Here is a 22,040-nt window from a genome sequence, read left to right as displayed (position 1 = left end):
TTATTCAATTTTCACAGATGTTTGGTATTTATTCAACATTATTTTTTGAATCATGTAAAATACAAGATTGTAAATCAATTAGTATTCGAAAAATATAGCTGGCTCAATGCTAGAATTAACTTTTTTTCTGACAAACTTATATCAATTCCAATTTGGAATAAGCCTTTTTTGAAATTTAGTTAAGTAACATACATTTGGCTGCTTTTCGGACAAATAAATTTTTTAAGCGTAATTTAGGTTAAGAGAATTTTTCAGCTTCATTCCAATGCTTTCTATTAGATTAAGATTTCACCTGAAAATTTTAATGAAATCTAAACGCAGACATATTAAACAATATTAAGTCAACTATCCAATATTACTTACCACATTATTTTATTGCCTTAGAAGTTTGAGTTATCAAGTGCCGATATGTAAGAACACTTTGTAAAATCTGAGAAAGTAACACCTTTACTACTAATATTTTTTTTAAAGGTTAAGTGCTATCGAATGTTGTCCCATCATAATATTTTTTTCCAATAAACATCGAGAAAACGAAAATATAACACAATATTCGAAGTAGCGAAACGAGAGAAAAGACCTCTTGAGACTTATCTGCAGGATATGCTATTTTTTTTTTTAATTTTGTGGAATATACCTAGAACTATATTGGAAAATCAAAAGCTTTTGTTAACATTTATAAAACTAGTTTACTTAAAAGTTATTCCGAGTAAAAAAATAATAATTAGTCTTCGTATTTAATAAAATTTAAAACTAGAAAAATTTGAAAGAGTTTTTATATTTTCTAAAAATTAAAATAATTGAAAAGTAAAGATTTAAAACTAAATATACGCTGTTTAATTTAATGCAATAAGCTGCTAAAAATCCTATCATAAAATGCTCCAAAGATCTAAAATCCTGTTTTCAGTTTTGTAAGCTGCTGTAATAATCTATCACTGAAAAAAATCTAAAAAGCATAGAGCAATTTTGAAAAATTATATCTCAGAAATAATTTAACTGCTGCTCAAGATTTAGATTTTATCATTGAAAATTACAATAATTATTTTGAAATAGTATGAAACTAATTTTTAAAAGAAATAATACACAATTTTAAAACTGAACGGGGAAGTTGTTTTGTAAGTTATGTAGTTTGCAAGAGATTAAAATTTAACATTCTTCTGAGTAATATTTGAGAGAAATAAATAAATAAAATAAATTTTCATTTTCAAGAACTGTTCCACTGATCCCATTGAAATTTTATATTTTATCAGTTCTTAGATGGTTGACATTCATTTAAAAAAAACTTAACGCTTTGCAATTCAAACTGTTCCAACCGTTAAAAATAAATAATAAAAAAAATTATAAATAATTATACAAAATTGCATGTTTGTACAGAAATGTTATTGGATCAAATTTTTTTCAACTGTGCAGAAACTTTAAAACGCATAGTTTCAGAGTTATTGCAAAAATCACAATAAACTTAATTTATATTAAGTCCAAACTTTCGAATTCTCTTCTGTAATGTTTTTATTCCGAGAAAATGGCCTCTAGATATGGCACCTACGGATATGACATGGCATCAAGAAAATGGCGTCTATGGATGACACATAGGAGTTAGTGAAGTTACTTTTACTGCCCAATTTAAAGTAAGAACAGCTAGTTTGGGATAGGCAACAGTTATACTTAAAATAAAATTAGTTTGTAAATAAAATGTAAATATAACACAACATTAAGACGAATTAGAATTAGGCTTAACAGAACAGAAAAAGATGGAATTATATCTTATAATGTTATTTAATATAGTTTACAGATATCTAAAACTTAAAATTTAGTTATTCTTATTGAGCAACTAAAAACATAAGTGCAAGCTTTTTCCATTATTGGTGTTTAAATTTAAGTACACGCTTTAATTGTATATTCAAGTTCGATTTGATGTTAATGTGAAATAAAGTGTTCGTTCAGACAATACTTTGAGCTGTTCAATATCATATTAAGTTAGATTCAATGAGTTCACAGTTTTTACTGTGTATTTTATTTTATTTCATTTTATAACCGTCGTTGAATAGCCGACCTAATTTTTTGGATTTACGACTACTAATGTTCAACTCCGTAGCTTTGTAATTTTGAGCCTAATCCAGAAGACAAGGGAACTCCTGAATCAAGTATTGGGAGAAATTTGCCTTCGTGGTGGACTCTTAATGGAACTAACCTACGCTTCCGTTAAATGGAGAGGAAAATCACGAATACTTCCCACGGTTACCCTGATGAAGAGAGGGCTCTAACCCATTATCCGTCTACCACTGAGGATATTTGAAGTCAACACCAGGTGCGGAATTCGTATCTACCAGCCACCTCTGAGATTCACACCCGGTTCACCTCATTGGAAGGCGAACGCTATCCCCTGAACGACCAAGGCTCTTTACTGTGTATTTAAAGTTAGGCCCCTGAGTCATGTTCGTGAAAATCCGATCATTAGACCAACAGTTATTCTGCCGTTTTCTTTATTATTATTTTGCAAGCCGTATACATATTGTTAACTAAAAACAAACAAAAAATTTGAATAAAAATCAGGGACTGATCATAGACTAATGGTTATACAGTTAATACTGATACAACTGAAAATTTGATCAATCTCATCTTAACAAACTTAAAGTTATAAACCAAACCGTATACACTATTTTCTTCGAAAATTTCAAAAACCAAAATCATCCGATGGCTTTTGCCTGGTATTCAATTAAAATATATTATTTATAATGTATGCATTTTGCATTTTAAAATATGATAGTTCTAGTATTTTATAAAAAAAAATACCACAAATGAAACTATTTTAACCCAGTTTCTTCAACCTTCTGATCTTGAAATAGTTATTTGACCACATAACACCTGATTCTGCTTAAGTGTTTGTCTAATCTAATTTGCACTCCGAAGTCTTTTAAACTAATTCAAAACACAAAAGGGACGTCGACTTACACACCTAAAATAATTATAACGAATAGCCCTCTTGTTTTCGTGTATTGTAATTTATAGAGTCATTTCTACGTGAGTCTTAGAAAATTTTACGACACAAGAAAAGATTTGACCTGGAATTAAAAATTTATTGTCACGCTACCTATTCTTTTTCAGTTAAATGATGAAGTACTTGTCCTCATACTGTTAGAAACTTTTTCCTATACTGATTTGTTATGTAATTCAGTTGTATCTCATAATAGTTCGGCTTAAAAAGTTAAAAATAAGTCATATTTGTTTTCAAGTAAAAAAAAATTTAAATTATTTATTGCATAAAAATAACATTAAGTAAATTACAGTTTCACCTTTTTTTAAAAAAAAATATATTATTTTTTATAAGATAATGCTAAAACTAACTTTCAAAATTCGAATAAGTTATAAATAGATTTTATGCAATTATTTTCTGCAAAAGCTCTTTAAAGTGAGAAAAATGGGAATGATTCATTAAGTGATTCTATCGTACTTTAAGAATTTTTTGTAGTTTTCAAATTTGCTGTGAAAAAATAAGAAATACAGTATGCAAAATAATAAATCAATAAACGAAACACTAAGAATAATTTTTGGTCTAATGATTAGATTTTTATCCACTAGGACTCAAATGTAATGTTTCACGGGGTTGAATATACTAATTAATTTGTGATTGGCAATATTTTAAGTTAGGAAATCGGACACTGAAACGTACTTATCTGAATGAAAACGTCTTATTTGTTGTTGACGAATTTGGATTCCTTTCCCTCAAAATATAAGGAGTAACCGCAATCTGGGAAATATGTTCCCATAGTATTGTCAGAACAACGTTTTACACTTTGCGTATTTCTCTATATCTCGAAAACTTTTTAATTGAATTGCGAATTGAAAAGTGTTTGCAAGCGATTATAAAATTTGTTTATCCAGACATAATTAAAAAAAATATTTGAAAATTACTTATTATTTTTTGCACGACTTCATTAAAAATCAATTTCTCAGAAAATATTTGTCTACTTTTGTTTAAATTTTGTATTTTGCTTTATAAAATTATATTCTTTAAAACGATGTACAAAATTATATTCCTTATATTGTCATGCTGAAATATGCATAATATACTTACTGACATTTAAAAACCAAATTATTATCTTATTTAATACTTTTTCAATAAATAAAAATCATTAATATAATCTGTAATCTTTTCATACCTCAGCCATGAATTGAGTTCAGAATTAAGCCTATTTTTAGAGATTCCCTCTACATCTGCCTAATACATTAGCATAGAATTGGAAAACTGTTATATGGTTGCGGATGTTTTGATTTCATTAAAATTCTTTATTATTTCTCGCGCTTTCTTTTCCGCCAACACATTTGAATGCATAAGGCTAAGAGATAGAGCCTTGGCAATAAATTTAATCAATTAATAGCCAATACATGGATTCCTTAACTTTCCTTGGCGAAAACTATGCTAATGTACATAGGGCATATTTGATTTCTTGATCGAAGGAGAGGTGACCTGTGGGGCTTAGCCATGCAGCTACACCATCCGGGCCGCGAATTGACAAAACATACCGTAGATTATAAACTAGGCGATTGCAAGTGGAATTGGCGATGGATTACGCGTAAATGTGGTGGGAGAACGAAATTACATTATCCTAAACAGTGAAATTCGATATTTTTTTTCTCCTCCTCGACTAACCATGATGAATAAAAATAACTCATTAATTCATTTTAGTAGAGAATTAAAAAAGAAAATAACCTTTTTATTCTTAGGATCACGTTACAAATAAACTAACTGTATTTATATTTTATTAAGCGCAATAATTTATATTTTATAAAACGATCTAGTTTTTTGATATAACAGATTTAATTTTTTTTACAAGAATTGTGTTTGTGAAGAAATAAAAATAATTTATTATTGAACCAATCACGAAAATAACGCAACATTTCAATACCGTGTTTTATTGGAACGCTATTTTAAAGAATTAATTCTATTTAACTTTTATTGTAAGAAAACATTCCCTGTTTTAATTTAGTGATTTTCTCTGTTAAATCAATCTTGATAAAAGAATAATGTAAACTTTCTTGTGAACATTTTTTTTAGAAATTAACAAAGACATATTATTTATTAGAAAAAAAAATTGGAGTATTCAAAAATGTTATCACGCTTTAAAGTAAAAATTTCTTGCAAATGAAAAAATCGATATTTTTAAAATTTTATAGTAATCGGAAATTCGCTAGTGAAAAAAGAAATATGTGAAATAATTTCAAGAAGGGAAAAATGTACAAATGAAGGGATTTTTCTTCAATGACCTATATCGCGTTTGTTTTATTACTAGAAGCATTTATTATAAAAAAATATTTATTAAATAACTTTTTTTCAATGCGATGAGATCTTAAGCTTCGTGAAAAATTGACTCAATTCCTTAATATATATAAAAGTCCGTAAATACTTCATTTATTATGGAGGTCATAGATACCTTAATACTCTTTCAGTATAAGAATAATAAATGCAATTAGTAGAAAATACACAATTTTAAAAATATATTTTATTTACATATATTGGGTGCAGGTTATTCTGCAACGATCATACCAAGCATAAATTTACAGATTACTAAATACTGTTATATGGATTAGGTAATTAAAAACATAATTAAAAAAATAACATAATTAAAAAATAACATAATTAAAAAAATTTTCAACCTTTAATTGAAAACTTCCCGTTGTCAAGTATTAATAATAATTAAAATTTTTAACAACTTTTTTAAACAAAAATTTTTAATTCTCAAACTTAATATGAAAATATCCGAAAATTTGTAAAAGTAAAACTATATTTTAAAATTGAGCCATTGGCGACAACAGAGGTCAGATGTTTATACTGAATTTAAATAAATTATATATTATAGAACTCACATTTAGGACTTAGATCAATTTATTATCAGTTCATAAGAGTGTTTTTTAATAAATAAATGTAGTGATTGTTTGATTTATAATTGTAAGTCCTGAGTGTTTAATGTTAAGTTATGTTTCCTTTGAAATTATTTTTGAACTATGCAAAGCAGGGCGACATTCATTTCAACTTAAAATGATAAAAACTTTAAATGAAATACTTTAAGAAAAATACCTTCTAAATAAGATTTAAATTAAAGGCAATCACTTCGCCTGAGTGATTTTGTAAAAGAATTCTAAACTTTTTAATTTTACAAGTTAGGTGAAAAGTAAATATCTTACAATAGTGGTAGGGAATGAAGGAAATTCTAAATTAAATGAACATTGAAACATTGAGTGCAAAAAATTTTCAATTCACTTAAAAGTTCACTGGAAAGTTCCCAAGATATGGTGAAATGCGCAAAAAGTAAGGTTAACACTAAGGGGTCCTAACATTGCATTGCTTTCCTGACCTAACTATTGGGATAATATTTCCATATTGCGGCAACCCCTATATACTGGGGATCAAAAATCCGAATACGCAGGAAAAAAATTTCTCAAAGTAGGCTCGGTTTAGTGTCTGATTTCCGAACTTAAAATATATTGTCTGCTATAATTAAGCGGCATATTTGAATTCACCCTCTCGATCCATTAAGATTGAGTCCTAGAACGTAAAAATCTGATCATTAGATCAAAAGTTAGTTTTAGATTTTTGTTTACTGCTCACTGTACACTAAAACGTGATTTTTTTTTCTTTTGAAATTTCGATTTTAATGCCATTACTTCAATCTCCTTCGGGTTGTGCTTACTTTATAAATTTAATCTCAACTATATTTTTCTCTTCACTTTTAAACTGTAAAGACTTTTTCTCCATTTGTAAATTATGAAAAAAATTATTAATCTGATTGCGTAAACAGTTAATTCATTAAAATTGGACATTCTCAATTAATTCCTTTCAATAGTCATTTATATTATTAATAATAATTATTTACACAAAATTATAATGAAGGAAAGTTTCAGTAGAAATTTAAAAGTTTTTGCTGCTATAATTAGGGAATTTCTATCGACAAAATTCAAGCAATTTTTTTTTTCCTGAGCAAAATGCATTTTTATTTAAAAGGGAACAATACTGACTTAATATTTATACGATAAAGGACTCTCTAATCGCTAACACCGATGACAGGAGAAATTTTAAATTTTTTCTTTTCCACAAAAAGTTTAAAACTTAAATTGTTGTTCTTTCATTATAAAGCAATCGTATAATATTCTCGTATCATGTATCTTTATAACGAAGTTACTTATCTACCGTTTTGCAGTTATAAAATGAAACAATTATTAAATTATACTTGCATTTTAAAATGTAATACTCAATTGTTCAATGAATTTTACGATTATTATTATAAAACTGCGTATAATGAACATTTCAATTAAAATAATTAATGCAAAATAGTTGCTAAAAATTCTCTTAAATATTTATAAATATTATACATTTATAAATTTCAGCTTTTCGCATTATTGCTAAATAATCTCTACGTCGAAAAATATTTAAAGGATTTCATAATAACAGAAAATTAAATAAAATTTTAAAAAAATTGTAAATGGTTATCGAGCAAAACCATTAAGTTTAATTAATGAATATAGAATCGGAAACAGTCTCTGCTAAACAATAAAAAAATTTTTTTTTAATCTTTTAAGTAAACAAACTTTATTATAATAATCATTTCATTATTAAGGATTAAAGGTTATTGTGAAATTATTAATTCTAATTAGTGGATGAGTAGGAAAAGAATTTCACTACTCGAAATACATTTAATGAAAGTTATGAAACTATAGAATATGTAATAATGTGTAATTTTTCTATCTTAGTTCTATTACGACCTTTTAAAAAACGCTAATAAACACAATTTAGTCAACAGATACAAACGATTATGTCGGCGCTATAACAAAAAAATACGCTTTATATTTTATTTGATGCAGAAGAATCAAATGAAGACCCGCTTAATTGAAATGTCGCACCCATATCTAACTTGCTGAATGTTATGCGATACCGAAAACACAACAAAATCATAAGCACACAGCTGTTTGGCGATTTGCGAGAACGCTCCTTTAACGCCAATCGAAATTTTCGCCAACCCTTTGCAATCTACGGTATGTTTTGTCAATTCGCATCCGGGCCATGCTCTAAATTTATTTATTTGTAGGTTCACAAAAATAAATGATTTATTTTGAAGCTACATATGATTTAGAAAAATAAATAGTTTTTATTATTCATATTTGATTCTTCATTTGAGCATCTTGTGATGTTTATTATATAATTGCTCGTCTGTATCACTTTGGAATAAAAAAATATGGGCAACTGATAATGAAACCAAGCATCATACAACTTCATACAAGCTCCTTCAACTACTCACTATAACAATTTCTAGATACTTACAATTCAAAATTTTTTGAACTAGTACTAAATATAATAATAAAAAAATAATAATTTTTAAAAATTATATTTAGGGAATTATACTTGGATAAGCGAATTTCATAATTTAGTATAAAAAAAAATTTAATTCGTTTAAAAATTTCTCGAGTCATAGCGAAATACGCAAAAAGTAAAATTAACATTAAAGGGTTCAAATTTAGAATCCCTCTCCTGACCAAACTATGGTTACTATATTTCTCAGATTGTAGCTACCCCCTATATTTTGGGGGTCAGAAATCCGAATGCATCATAAGAGAAGGTCTGTTTATTTGGAGGATTACGTAAAACTTAAAATATCGACTGCAATAATTAATTAGCATATTTGAGCTTACCCCGTCGAATCATTATGTTTGAATCCTAGTAGGTGAAAATACGTAATTCTTGGTGCTTCGTTTATTTATTTATTTTTTGCTCACTGTGTGTAGAATTTCTGGAGTAAAAACAGTTTAAAAGAGAATGAGGTCATAAATAGTAGGAAAATAAATTTTATTATACTTCACATAGGCTAACGTTCTCCACCTATATATCATATTTTTTCAAACTTTAACCTGTTCAATTTTTTTTCCATATAAATGATCAAACTCTCTTTTTTACTTTACGTTTAAATGGAATATGGAGTTAGCAATTCTATATAAACTTGCCCATAGGATTAAACCTCTATCATACTGCTCGATACATTGAAATAACGTTTCAAATAAATAACTTCTGCAGCTTTTGTGACACAATTTTTTTTTTCTTTAGTCCATCAGAAATGTCCCAGAATCCTTTCAGCGGTGTTATCCCAGAAACTAAGAAATGACAGAAACATCCCAGAAACATTTCACAGTCAATAAATATGATTTTACGATATTATGTATTACGATTTCTTGAAATTATAATTAATTTTGTGAAATTATAAACCAGAAATATTTCTGAAACTACATTGAATTTTTTGCGAGATTTTTAGCATGTCTGAAACGAAATTGCTAAATTTGAACTTAATGAGGGAAGAATCTGTTATTTTTTAACATTAGGAGCGCCAATAAACAATTAGATATAATTTAAAATAAAATAAATGTTGTTGTTGTCGTAGGCCATTAAGGCAAGGTGTGCGATTGTTCTCGTTTTCCAGTGGTGCCATCTATGGCCAATGAAAATTAATGAAAATTTAATTTAATTTTGAAATTAAATAAAAAAAATATGTGATTGTAAGCACATAATGCATTCTTTAGCGGTAATTTCTTCGAAGACTTTAAGAATAATGTACAGTTATTTATCACTATTGCAGGATATGATGTATGAGAAGAAAGGTATTAATTTATTTATATTAATTAGCAAGAACTGCACAATTTGACCAATAATATGAAGCTGGGAAAATTTAATGTACAAAAACTTCACGTGCACTGTTAGTTATCGCTGCGTATGTATAAGATATAAAAAATTCAATGCTTACGAACTTTGTATCTTACTTTGCAGCAGCTAATATTTATTGAACTTCTATTCTAAATTTCAAAGTCACTGGAAGTATTCTAAGTTGTGGGTATGCTAAAAGTAAAAAGTATAATTCTGAATTTATGAATAAATTTTTCGTAAAAATTTTGCTAGTATTAAAAAATCATTTAGTATTGTTACTGTATTGCTTTCAAAACAACAAGTAAAATCTTAGAAAAAAGTTTACATAGTTTTAAAAAAAGAGGCTGGCTAATATTTCAGGAAATTTTTTAAAAGTCATTTTCACTAATGTTATAAATAAATCTCCTTTCACTAAAATCTCAAACGAACAGTGTGATCACTGATACACTTATTTTATGTAAGTAATAAAATTAAAAACTCACTTTCAAGTTGGCTTAAATATTATGTATGATTAAAAAAACATTTTTATATACATGTAGTGTATCTGCTACTACAAAAATACAATTCCAATCCACTAGTATATAAGAAATATTAACTCGATTCTATGTTTGGGTACCTTTTCATAGATGAATGTTGACTTTCTCGATATGACTCTCCCCACATTTGTGACCCGAAAGTGATGTGAACATGCCTACCTTTACAGAAACTCCCACTTCGATATGAACGCGCTTACCTTGACAGAAACTCCAATTTTGATCTGAACGCGCCTACTTCGATGGATAGTCAGCATTGAACAGTTGACTTGCTACTTGTGACTGCGACATTATCCACTTTCTCTTGCTACTCAATCATATTACGCCATACTACGATCACATACTACGCCGGCCTGCATACACTCGACTGCTAATGGCAACACGGGAGCAACCACAAATTTGAACTTAATACAGTTTTCACAATCAGCACTCAAATGTACAGTGATCTTAATACAGCTCTCCCGGCTTCTCACAAAACAGCAATGAATCAACTAGTGGTATCTCATTCATCGAACTTTATTACAGATAAAATTCTAGTAGGTGAGTACTGTAGCGTATCTACCACTACAAAAATATTATTAGTTATTACTAGAGAAATAAGTTACAGACGAATAAAAAAAATCGCAAAAACATTTTAGTAGACCAGATTTATAACTTGCTGTATTCATCATAATTTCTAAGTATCTAAATAATATTTTAATAAAAAATAAATAATCTTAAAAATGAATAGTATTTTAAAATCAAAATTGAACTAATATTTTAAGGGCACTATAAAAAATATCTTAAAGAACAATTTTTTTTTAAGTATAAAAACCTATTTTTTAAATACTAATTTTTTTTATACTTTATTTTTCGTTAATAATAATTTTTAAATGATTAATGCTCTTAGTGAGATATTTAACGGAACTTCTGATTACAAATTTAATATTCTTCATATGAATATTTTGAAACCTATTACATTTCTAAATACTTTCTAAATATAAGTTCTCTGTCAGGTTTAATTATTTTCTATATAATTTTATAATATATAACTTAATGATATAAGTTACATTAATAAACGTATTTTAGTTTCTAGTAGCGCTGTTTAAGAATACTTTTAAACCTTCCAACTATATCCCTTACAAATCTATATCATACATAATAAAACATATTTATATTCACAAGTCGAACAAATGTGCTATCAAGAATTTTATTGCTGAAGTTCTCTTTTCTACTCATTAGAAAAAGAGCCATCTGGTGGCGAACTTAGGAAGTTTTTTTAGCATAATACAGTTATTTAAATAAATACGATCTTTTCATCCTCCTTTTTTAAATAATTAAATAAGAGTAAATTTGAAGTATACAGAAGAAAGATTTTCCTTTTATGATTTTGTTCTATAAAACATTAAGAACTATTTTTAATAAATGTTTTTATAAATATATAATCCTGCTTTTAATGTAATAGTTATTGAGTAGCTAACAAAAATTGCTTATATAATGAAATAAATTTGAGTTGGAAACAAATATATATTTATTTTGATACAATTTTTTCCATGAATTTTCAATTCAAATTGTAAATGAACATAAAATATTTAAGTATAAGAAATATAATGCAGACTGTTCAATACAAAATATTGAGTTGTTTGCTTACTTAAAAAAATTAAATGAAGGTGCAAAAAATATTTAACACTGTTTAAAACAATTTCAATAATAAATTATTTCAACAATTGCATTTTCAATTGAAGACAACGTTATAAAAATACTAATCATTTCAGTCAAATAGCTTTATGTAACTTTTTGGAAATCGAAATTTTTACTAACACAAATAATTTATTTTCCTCCAACAGCAAACCATTTTTAACGCATTAACGCTTAGAATTTGGAAAAAATATTATACATATGTAGCTTTTCATACATTTTATGCATGAGGTAGGATTAATTTTATACAAAATAAACGTACTATTTTCTGCGTGTGAATTACTCTTGCATGTTTGCTAGGTTTATCCATGCAACAACCATGTTCTCATTTGCTAAAAGCAAATTCATATAGAAGGATTTCATAGGAAACAGAATACTTAGCATTCTACATCTTTTACTAAGATTTAAGAAACCCTTTCTAAATAAATAAAATGAGTTAATTATTTTTTATTCATTTTCATTATGAGAAAAGATAAAATTCTATTTTTTTTATCTTCCATTCCATAACAGCTAGTTTCCGATGCAATTATTCCACTAATTATTATTCCAATAGGTACCAATAAGTATTGAATGTATAAATATCTGAGTATCAAAAGCTAGCTTCATTCTTTTATTAAATTAAGGAAATTAAAAAGGTGGTAAATATGTAATGCCTATAATAGCATGAAAAGCACATATTACCTATGTTGGGGTCAAAATAGAATAGATATATTCACATAATACTATAAAAAAATAAAGATAAAGTCTCAGCTAAAGCAAACGGCTTTTTAAGTCCACTTAAAAAAAATACTTCTGAAAAAAAGTATTGTAAATTGTATTGAATTTACTAACTGAACAAAAAAGATTGACAATTCATACATCGTCAATGCTTTTGTAGTTTAAACTAAAAGCTAAACATATCGGGGGAGGGGAGTATAAATTCAATACATCCAATATATAATTAGGGGAATGTAATAAAAATTTCAGTAATATGTTGCAGCAAAGAAATTTTTTAAACAAGGAAATTTGCAGTAAAAAATATGAAGAAATATTTTTAAAAATATAAAAATAATGGTATCTAAGGCTAATTTTACTTTTTGCGTATTTTGCCGTATCATGAAAAATTTTTGAGTGAATTGAAACATTTTTGCTCGCAATTATAAAATTTGTTTAGCCACAGATAATTCCATGCAAAAAACAAATTTCAGTGAGTATTTATTATTTTTATTATTTTATTTTACGCTGGTCGGAAAAATTTTTTGATGTAAGATATACAATTTTTTACATCATATTAAAGAATGTATTTATACATGGCAATATACAAAATTTGAGCAAAATCGGTCAAATAGTTCCTGAGAAATAGTATTTTAAAAATATAACTTTTGCAAAATATGATTTCTTAGAAGCTATTTCGCTTTAAATTTTGTACATTTAAAATTACATTATTTAAAATGATATAAAAACTGCATTCCTTACAATTCAAAAAATTTTCGACTAGTATAAAATAAAATAATAAATACTCACTAAAGTTTATTTTATTGCATGGAACTATCTACGGATAAACAAATTTTATAATTATTTGCAAAGTGTTTTCAATTCGCTTGAGAAAAATAAGCAAAAAGTTAAATCAAGTTTAAGGGATCCAGATTTCGGTCCGCCCTCCTGATCATACTCCGGGAACCATGTTTCACAAATTCAGGCTACCCCCTATATTTTGGGGGTCAGAAATCAGGATCCGTCTTAAAAAAAGTACGTTTATTCAGAGAAAATACGTTTCGTGTCTGATTTCGTAACTTAAAATATCGTCTGCACTAATTAATCAGCATATTTGGAGTCTACCCCTCGAACTGCTAAGATTGAGTTCTAGAACGCGAAGATCCGATCATTAGATCAAAAGTTATTGAGGGTGGACCATTTTTTTCTTTGCGCACCGTACAATACTCTACTTCATATTATACAATACAGGTTGTCTCAATAGGGCTCAACATTAGCTGTTTGATTCTAATTAAATAAATCTTCAAAAATCTTTAATAAAAATTGTTGTTCTTGAAATGGATTTAAGGAAATTTTAAGAAAAAGTAGTATTAAATTTTCTTCAAGAAAATATCAAGGTTTAAAAAATTAATTTGAAGGTTATCTCAAACCATATTATATTTATTGCTAAAACACTCTGCTTAAAATAAAATTTGCTGAGTCATCTCATTAAATGTGTTTTCAGGTTTTAATTAATGCTTTAGTCATGGCTATTATTGCTCGTAAAAATTCATAATAATTAATTTTTACGAAACACACAATCTTCATAAGTGTTCTAATAATAATTTTGCGTATTTCTAATCTTTTCAAAGAATGCACATAACTTCGCTAAATTTCTGTGTTCAAAAATTAAACCTAAATCTTTATACGTAAATGTAAAGATTTTGGTTAACACAGGAAGACAATGTACAGTGCGAAAAATAATAATAATAAATAAATAAAAGGAAAAGCGGACCACTCTGAATATTTTTAAATCTAATGATCGGATCTTCTCATTCTAGGATTCAATCTTAATAGTTTAAGGGAGTAACCTCAAGTATGCTAATTAATTGGTTCTGGCTAGTGCTGGCAATAATTTAAGTTACAAAATCATAAGCAAAACTTACTTTATCTGAATAAACATACTTTTTTACGGCGAATTTCTGACCACCGAAATAACGGAGGTGGTGGCAATACGAGAAATATGGTCTCAAAAGTTTGATTATGTGAGAAGTCCAAAGTTTTGAACCCATAATGTTAATTTTACTTTTTTCGTATTCCTCCTATATTTCGGATACCGTCAGATTCAATTTTTACGTCGTGCCATCTAGGGCTATTTTTTTAAGCTCGGTATCAACTAATTTTATAATTAGCTCGCTATCAACCGACGTCCGGTGGCTGAGTGGTAGCGCTTCGCGCTCCCGTGCCACAGGTCCTGGATTCGGTCCTCGAGACGGGCAAGGTCTTTCATCTCTTCAGTGGATCGATAAATGAGTAGCAAGCATGCTTGGGAACTAAAGACTGGGGGTTTCGCGTTCGGCTGACCACATAACCGGAACATCTGCTCCTGCACCCCAGAGCCCAAGGTCAAGAAAACTGAGATGGGCACAGTAGACCTTGGCCCTGCATGGGCTATTGCGCCGCTGAGTTTAGTTAAGTATCAACTAATTTGAGTTGTCAACATAACGAACTAATGGTTTACCAAGAAATGTCAATGTAAACATCATTGTTCTTGAAAAATTGTGAGCTCAAGTTACAAGCAGTTTCAAATTTTTTAACGTCGCAAAATCGGAGGCTGGAAAGTCTGCTCGGTTGAAGAAGTTCTAGTTATCCTGATGGCCAGGAAGGTAGGTTATACTTTAAAAGTCTTATCAATTGAGATAACAAATCATGCATAATTTTTTGTTTTTAGCTATTATAATGTTAGTTATATAATTATTAGCAGTTTGCACAAAGTCACCCCGTCTGAGGGTATCCCCTATATTTTGGTATTTAGTAATCATAATAGGACAATAAAAAGGTATGTTCATTCAGAAAAAGTGCGTTTTTTGTAACTTAAAATATTGTTTGCATTTTTTAATTAGCATGTTTGCGGTTTTGTGGTTAGCATATTTATGCATCAACCCTACAAACCAATAAGATTGAGTCCTAAAACGTGAAGGTCCGATCTTTAAAACACAAGTTATTCAGGGTGGTCCATTTTTTTTTCTGAATGAAAGCGAAGCGCATTTTTCTACGAAAATTTATTTAAAGATTTGATAAGCATAAAGAAATTAGTAACGTCATGAAAATGAGGGTTCCAAATTTTTGTTCAGAACGTTTCAAAGATTTTAAATATTAACCAAAAAATAGATCAAAGTTTTTAAAAATCAAATTTGTGTTTAAGCCTAAATTGATGCAATCATGTTATATTTATAAATAACTATACAATTCGCTTCCTAAAAATGAGTATTGTTAAATAAATCTATTGAACAAATTTAATATTTATAATTGTAAAAGGAGGAACAGGAATTTTTTCATTTGAACGACGAAAAAAACAAAGAAAAGGTAAATAAAAAAAAACCACTTATTTCATCAGGTGTAAATTCTGCCTTCATTGTTGATTTTTATGTTTTTAAAATAAAATGCATCGTTAACTCAAACAGCTTAAAGATCGAAAATTATAAAAAAAAGTACTTCACTTAAAGATAGAAAAGTATAAGAAATAGCTACCAGAGCATGGTAAAATTTACCGGGTTTCAGGCTCCATGGGAACACCAAAAAATACGGCAATTAAAAAGCTTTGGAAGGATTTTGAGAGAATTACCATTAAAATATGGTTATATAATATTTTATAAATGTGATAAAAATTGGCAATTTTATCATAATACCTTAAAGTATGGCATAAAAGCCATTTATTCGATTTAAGTTACTTTTCAGTTTTGCTATTTTTACTAAATCTATGATAATAAGATATACAGTTTTGAAAACCAGAATTTCCTATAAACTTTACCATATGAGCGGAAAATTTACCAAATGAAGGGTTTAAATACCATATATTTTAGTTTTATTAACCAGAACTATGCTTTGTTTTTCCGGAAGTGCCCTTACCTCACTATACGATAATTTTGCCATATTTTTTTTTCTCCCGTTCCTTTTTAAATAAAATCATACACAGTTATTGGGAAATAATATTTATTTTCTCACAAAATTGAGAAACAGAATAAATAAACACTCAGATAAAAGATGAACATAATGAAATACATATACATATACAAAGTTAAATAAAAATAAATGGGATAATTTAAAATGCATTCTTACGATGCATATAGAAGAATATAAAAATAATTAAGAATTCTTCAAAGAGAGCAAGGCTTTCAATTAAAACAAATACACTAATTTAAATTAACAATAACAAACAATTTTAAACAAATATAAACTGGATTTTCTAGCAAAAACAAAAAAAAATTTGTAGTTTTTTCAAAAACATTTTTGTAGCGTAAATACGTCAGTGTTCTGTATCAAATCAAAGCTGTTCAATATTCTTTAATCAAAGTTGTAAATTCAAATCTGTTAATTCAATGTTCAATGTCAAATGTTCTTTATAAAGCAAATGTTTGTTATGACAATAATAATTAAATTTCTATCAGAAGAAATGTAGTTGAATAAAGCACACGAGAGTTAAATGCGAATGCATTCAAAATGTTAGGCAAATTATAAACATAAAAGTTCACATAATTACAGTACAAATTTAGTACTGATAGGTAGTATACATACTATGAACAAGCATGAGTTTAAAATATTAATACATTAAGTTATAATACGCAAAACTACGTATGCTTATTTCAAAACTACAGTTCTTCTTCAAACTGGTACATTTTACTCTACATAGCTCCATCCTGCTCTTTTCCATTAAAAATTATAAAATGTCTAAATGAAGCAAATTATATTTTGTTTAGACATTTAGTGACATCAAGATAAAAAAATGAAGTAAACTTAGAAATAAATTCACCATAAACACTGAAACTTGTCACGCCTTAACTTTATGAGTCTTTTGAGATGAAACTTTATAAGTGGCTCACCTGTGTGGTGTTTAGATTACTTGTAACATTCTTACGTATGCTCCCCATATTCTAAAATAACTCATAAAATATCTTAGATTGATATTTAAAATGTTTATCATATAAACAAGAGATGACCGTTGGGGTGGCATAGATAGTTTTAGAATTTTATTTCTACATTATCTAAATTAAAAGAAACTCAGCAAGAATAATTGGAATATGATATTTGTTAAAGTGATTTTCATTAAAGTAAAGATTATTTATGAATAATTGAATCAATCCATGGTCTATAGGAAGACATTCGCATATAAACTCCTGGAAGGTTTGGATCAGCACAACCTATACCATGGGACACAGTTCCAACCAAAACCCAGCGTCTATCTTCTCTTTGCACCATCAAAGGTCCACCCGAATCTCCCTGAAACAAAGAAATAAATACAAGCAATGGTAAAAAAGCAAGCATTAAAATTATAGATATATAATAAATTTCAAAATGATCCAAAAATATTAAATGGTGTGAAGCAAATATGTATTAGATGTTTTGAGGTTTCTATGTCGAAGGCTTATGAGTTATAATATTTTCTGCAAATGTGCAAAATTGTTACTGAAATTTGAATTAAAATTTAAAGTTTGAACTTGAATTCTTAATTGGTGCTTCAAATAATTTTTGAAATGATATACATTTAAAACATCTGAAAACCTGTCTTTCTTTGCTTACAATTAAAAACTCATCTTTGTGAACATTGCTTTTCGAAATTTAAATATTAAACTAAGTAATTTATTATTACGTATGGATTGTTTAGGCTGATAAAGGTATTAAAATATGAGTTTTTGTTTCTATAAATAAATTCTGAATCGTGTATAAAAAGTATAAAATTATATTTTCGGTTCAATAAAATGGTTGAATCACGCAATCGAAATAATTGAATCACGCATTAGGATATATTTCAGCTACCTCCCAGAGTTAAAGTTGTTTGGAGAATTACATGCCAAAAACACACATTTATTGCTTAGAAATAGAGAGATAAGGCTGCATATACGACTTTTGAAAATAAAGTATGAACTATCTTAATTAATGAGTGAATCAATTAGGGGAGTTTTAAATTTGCTATCAATGACTCATTAATCCTATAAGGCTCATCTGGTCTTATAATTACTGAAGAAAGAAAATAATTTTTGACATCTTAAGAAACGTATATAGACTGGAATTGAAAACCAATTCTGTCCATTGAACGACGAGAGAACAAACGTCAATCGATTCAGTTTCTGCAACCGATGATTTAAAATGTTGTGGCGTTTATGTGACGTTTATCCAGAAAAAACACGAGGCCAATGAGGAACCTATGATCGCAATAATGAAATTACAATTTTCTCTCTTCTGTCATTTTATTCTTTTTATTCCTCTGAGTTGTAGAAAAAACCAGATATTGGAGATAAAAACAAACTAAATTTTGATGTTAAATTTATTTGCTAGTAAGATTTAGAATTCTTTACTTTATTTGTAAATTTAATTTCTGGTGATTCTGATTTTATTTCTTAAACTTTTTAATTTCTTCATGTAAACAACACAAGGTCTGATAAATAGAGTTCTGAGTGTCGATTGAATGATGAAATGAGAAAAAAGCTACTTCATGAACTAGTTGTTCTAATTAAATAAAATCAAATCGTTTACTTAATCAAACTACTAACCACACAGCGTTTTTTTTTACCTAATATGAGACAATTTTCAGATAGAGAAATCGCCTATTCAGTGTAAATGTGTCTAAAATTTGGTAGCTACTCGCTAGACATTAGTTTTCGCACATGAAGTATTTAAATGTCAGATGTTTAAACGTACCATTAAAAGTTAATGTTCTTTATAATTAAAATGCAAAATGTCGACATATTTTGAGAGCTCGATTAAAACGTGACGCTTGTATGAGGAAAACAAAATTGAATATACCTCGCTTAAACTAGGGNGGATCGGCGCGGCGAGAGATACTTCAAAGGAGTGAACCAGCCCTTCTATTCTCTTTAGCCCTGGCTTAAACTAGCTGACTGGCTTAACTTATGTTATATACCCTAATCTAACTGAAATTCACATGGGAGTTACTGAGGTAGGATATTTAAGCCTGATAGACAAGTGCGAAGAAGATATCAATAATAAGAAGAAAATCTGTTGCCAATGAAAAAGAAAATGGAAAATAATAAGAAAAAAATACGTTGGGCGAAGGCTGTGAATCAGTGAAAATTCGCTTACTTGCGAGCGGAACTAGTTTCAATCGCTTGGAAGTCATTTTTCGTATGAATAAAACAAGAGTAAAAAGCTTGTAGATGAGCTGAAATATCAGTAATTTGAATGAAATTTGGCATTTTCGAATTTATTTTTATACCAAGAGTCCCAATACTGTGCAACAGTAAGTTATTTTTGAACATCTGATGAAGAACACAGTTGTTACGGTCCTTTATTCTAAAGTTTACAGTGCTCCTTTTATGCTTAAAGTAACCAAATTTCCAATTTAAATATGAAGCAAATGAAGTTTTATTGACAAATATATTTCTTTCGGATTCATTTTTTTGGAATTATTCATTTCATACCCCCACATGGTAAGATTTGTTTGGCAATTAATTTTTTTAAAAAGTTTGATTGTCTATTACCTCGCATGAATCTTGTCCTCCGTTTGTGTAACCAGCACAAACAAAGTTACTCCGTATAGCTTTTTTATGTCCAGCATGAAAAAACATTCTCTGACAATCACCATTTCCAACTATTGGAACTTGAACTTCTTGAAGTATATTAGGTACATCTCCACCTAAAATTAAAATTTATATGTATTCTGATAAAACAAGAAGTACACTTGTCATGCGAGGTTCACCCGGAAGTTTCCCACATTCCATACAAAACATAATTGTGCGAAAAGTTTTATTGCAAAAGATATATCAATCTTTTAGCCACTTCATTACATAAATACCATCGAAAATGTACAGTATTTGTAGTACAGTCAAGTATAGTACTTGAAGTCTACTATCATAGAAGTCTCTCACCTGGAAATTGAGCAAGCGTGTCGTAGCGATCTGCCGACCTTCGTCTGAAGGAAAGGGATGTCCATGCAAGAATTTCTTCCGGTGCCAAAAAAGGTTGAAAGATCTGGATTGTAGGGGTGAATAGCCAAACCCCTGCCAGCAAAAATTCTAAAGCCGATATTTTTTGCTAAATACCCATTAGGTGCGTGAGTATTATCGTGGAGCAATATACGTGTTCTTCATCGTATGATATTTCACCTTTTCCACCAGTTCCTGCGCTTAAGGAAATTCCCATCTGGACATCAATTTCTTGCAGAAGAAGACAAGAATAAAGGCGTGACACACTGTCTCAATTCTCATGCTGCAGACTTGTATGATATTGGACAACAAAAATAAACTTATCGCGTGGTATCACAAATGTTACAATTCTGGAGGTTCTTTAAAAAGTGTAGTTGAAATATTATGGTTTTCGTTTGCAATAAACTTTTCCAAGTAAATAGATTCCATTTCCTTTTTTATGGGCCGTAGAAACTTTTTTTTTGTTTAACCTTCGTATTTTTATAATATTTATAAGATTGTTATCTCCTGAAAAAGATGTTAATCGTTTTTGTCTAACAATGAATACTGACAAGATGATTCTCAAAGTTTTGCTTAATGTTTCGAATTTTTATCCTTCCTTTTAATTTTTATCCTATGATTCTCAAAGCTTCGTTTAATTTCTATCCTTCACAAGATGATTATAATCTTCCATTTACGAAGAGATTTTAAAACCTAAATATGGTAATCATGTAATATAAAGTACATGTTTTATAAGTAACAATGTTTGTAAAAGATTTTATTAAATATTTACATTAGAAAAAACTTTGCATTTTCATTTTAGCTTATTATATGCAGGAACACGTTTGATTTGATGGATCTGTATCTCTATTTGAACTTCGGTATTTTTAAAATTTAGTATAGTTTCTTGCACTTCTATTACGAATTCTGAGAAGAGGCTTTATTACTTGAAACAAAAAAAAACACTACTTTGTATTTCTTAAGTTAAGTTTCATCTCATATTTTATCCTTGACATTTTCGAAAAATCTCTAGATTTCAAAAGAAGTTATTTTTATTTAAAAAAGTTAAATAAATATTAAACCGTAAAAGCTGACTTTATAACTTTTGATTGCAAAATCATGCACTTATAAGTAGATTATTTCTGCCACACATAACTCTTAAAACCAATGGTCCTACTACATTTATATATTTTGCAAGTGCCACACACTATTACAAACAATAACACCTATGCCATCAGTACGTGTGCTATCTAGTATTTTTCAATAGCACAGTTAACATTCAGCAGTGCTGGGCGTACGTCTGAATGTTCAGCAGTCATAAGAAAAATGGAGTCACAAAGATATCAGTCAGGTGAATCGGCTACATCGATACTAAAGATTTAAACCCTCAGACAGTTATGTCCTGCTAAAAGTCTAAAACCAATCACAGCTGCTTTTCTAGGGGCATTAGGAACATAGTTGGGGTCTTCATTAAGGATTGTTTAGCTCTTATCTATAGATTCTTTTGCTTTTCTTAACCTTAAGGTCTGCTTAAATGTTAACTTGGTTAAAATTATCAATGAG

General features: G+C 28.4%; 2 protein-coding genes across 2 annotated transcripts in view; both read right to left on the bottom strand.

Moving 5' to 3' along the window:
* The window catches only part of LOC107450407 (uncharacterized), a 477,566-nt gene that overhangs the window by 212,027 nt on the left and 243,499 nt on the right, over window positions 1-22,040 (bottom strand). The window lies entirely within an intron of this gene.
* The window catches only part of LOC107438531 (uncharacterized), a 33,698-nt gene continuing 28,195 nt past the window's right edge, over window positions 16,538-22,040 (bottom strand). Inside the window, exons 8-9 of the mRNA XM_016050840.3 lie at window positions 20,055-20,209; window positions 16,538-17,835 (exon numbers count right to left, since the gene is read on the bottom strand). Coding sequence (XP_015906326.2) covers window positions 17,674-17,835; window positions 20,055-20,209 — 317 coding nt within the window. The 3' untranslated portion in view covers window positions 16,538-17,673. The remainder of the gene's footprint in view (window positions 17,836-20,054; window positions 20,210-22,040) is intronic.

The sequence above is a fragment of the Parasteatoda tepidariorum genome, chromosome X1, assembly GCF_043381705.1.
Source record: "Parasteatoda tepidariorum isolate YZ-2023 chromosome X1, CAS_Ptep_4.0, whole genome shotgun sequence".
NCBI lineage: Eukaryota > Metazoa > Arthropoda > Arachnida > Araneae > Theridiidae > Parasteatoda > Parasteatoda tepidariorum.
Note: the sequence above shows the minus strand (reverse complement) of the source record. Positions and strands in the feature narration are given on the sequence as shown.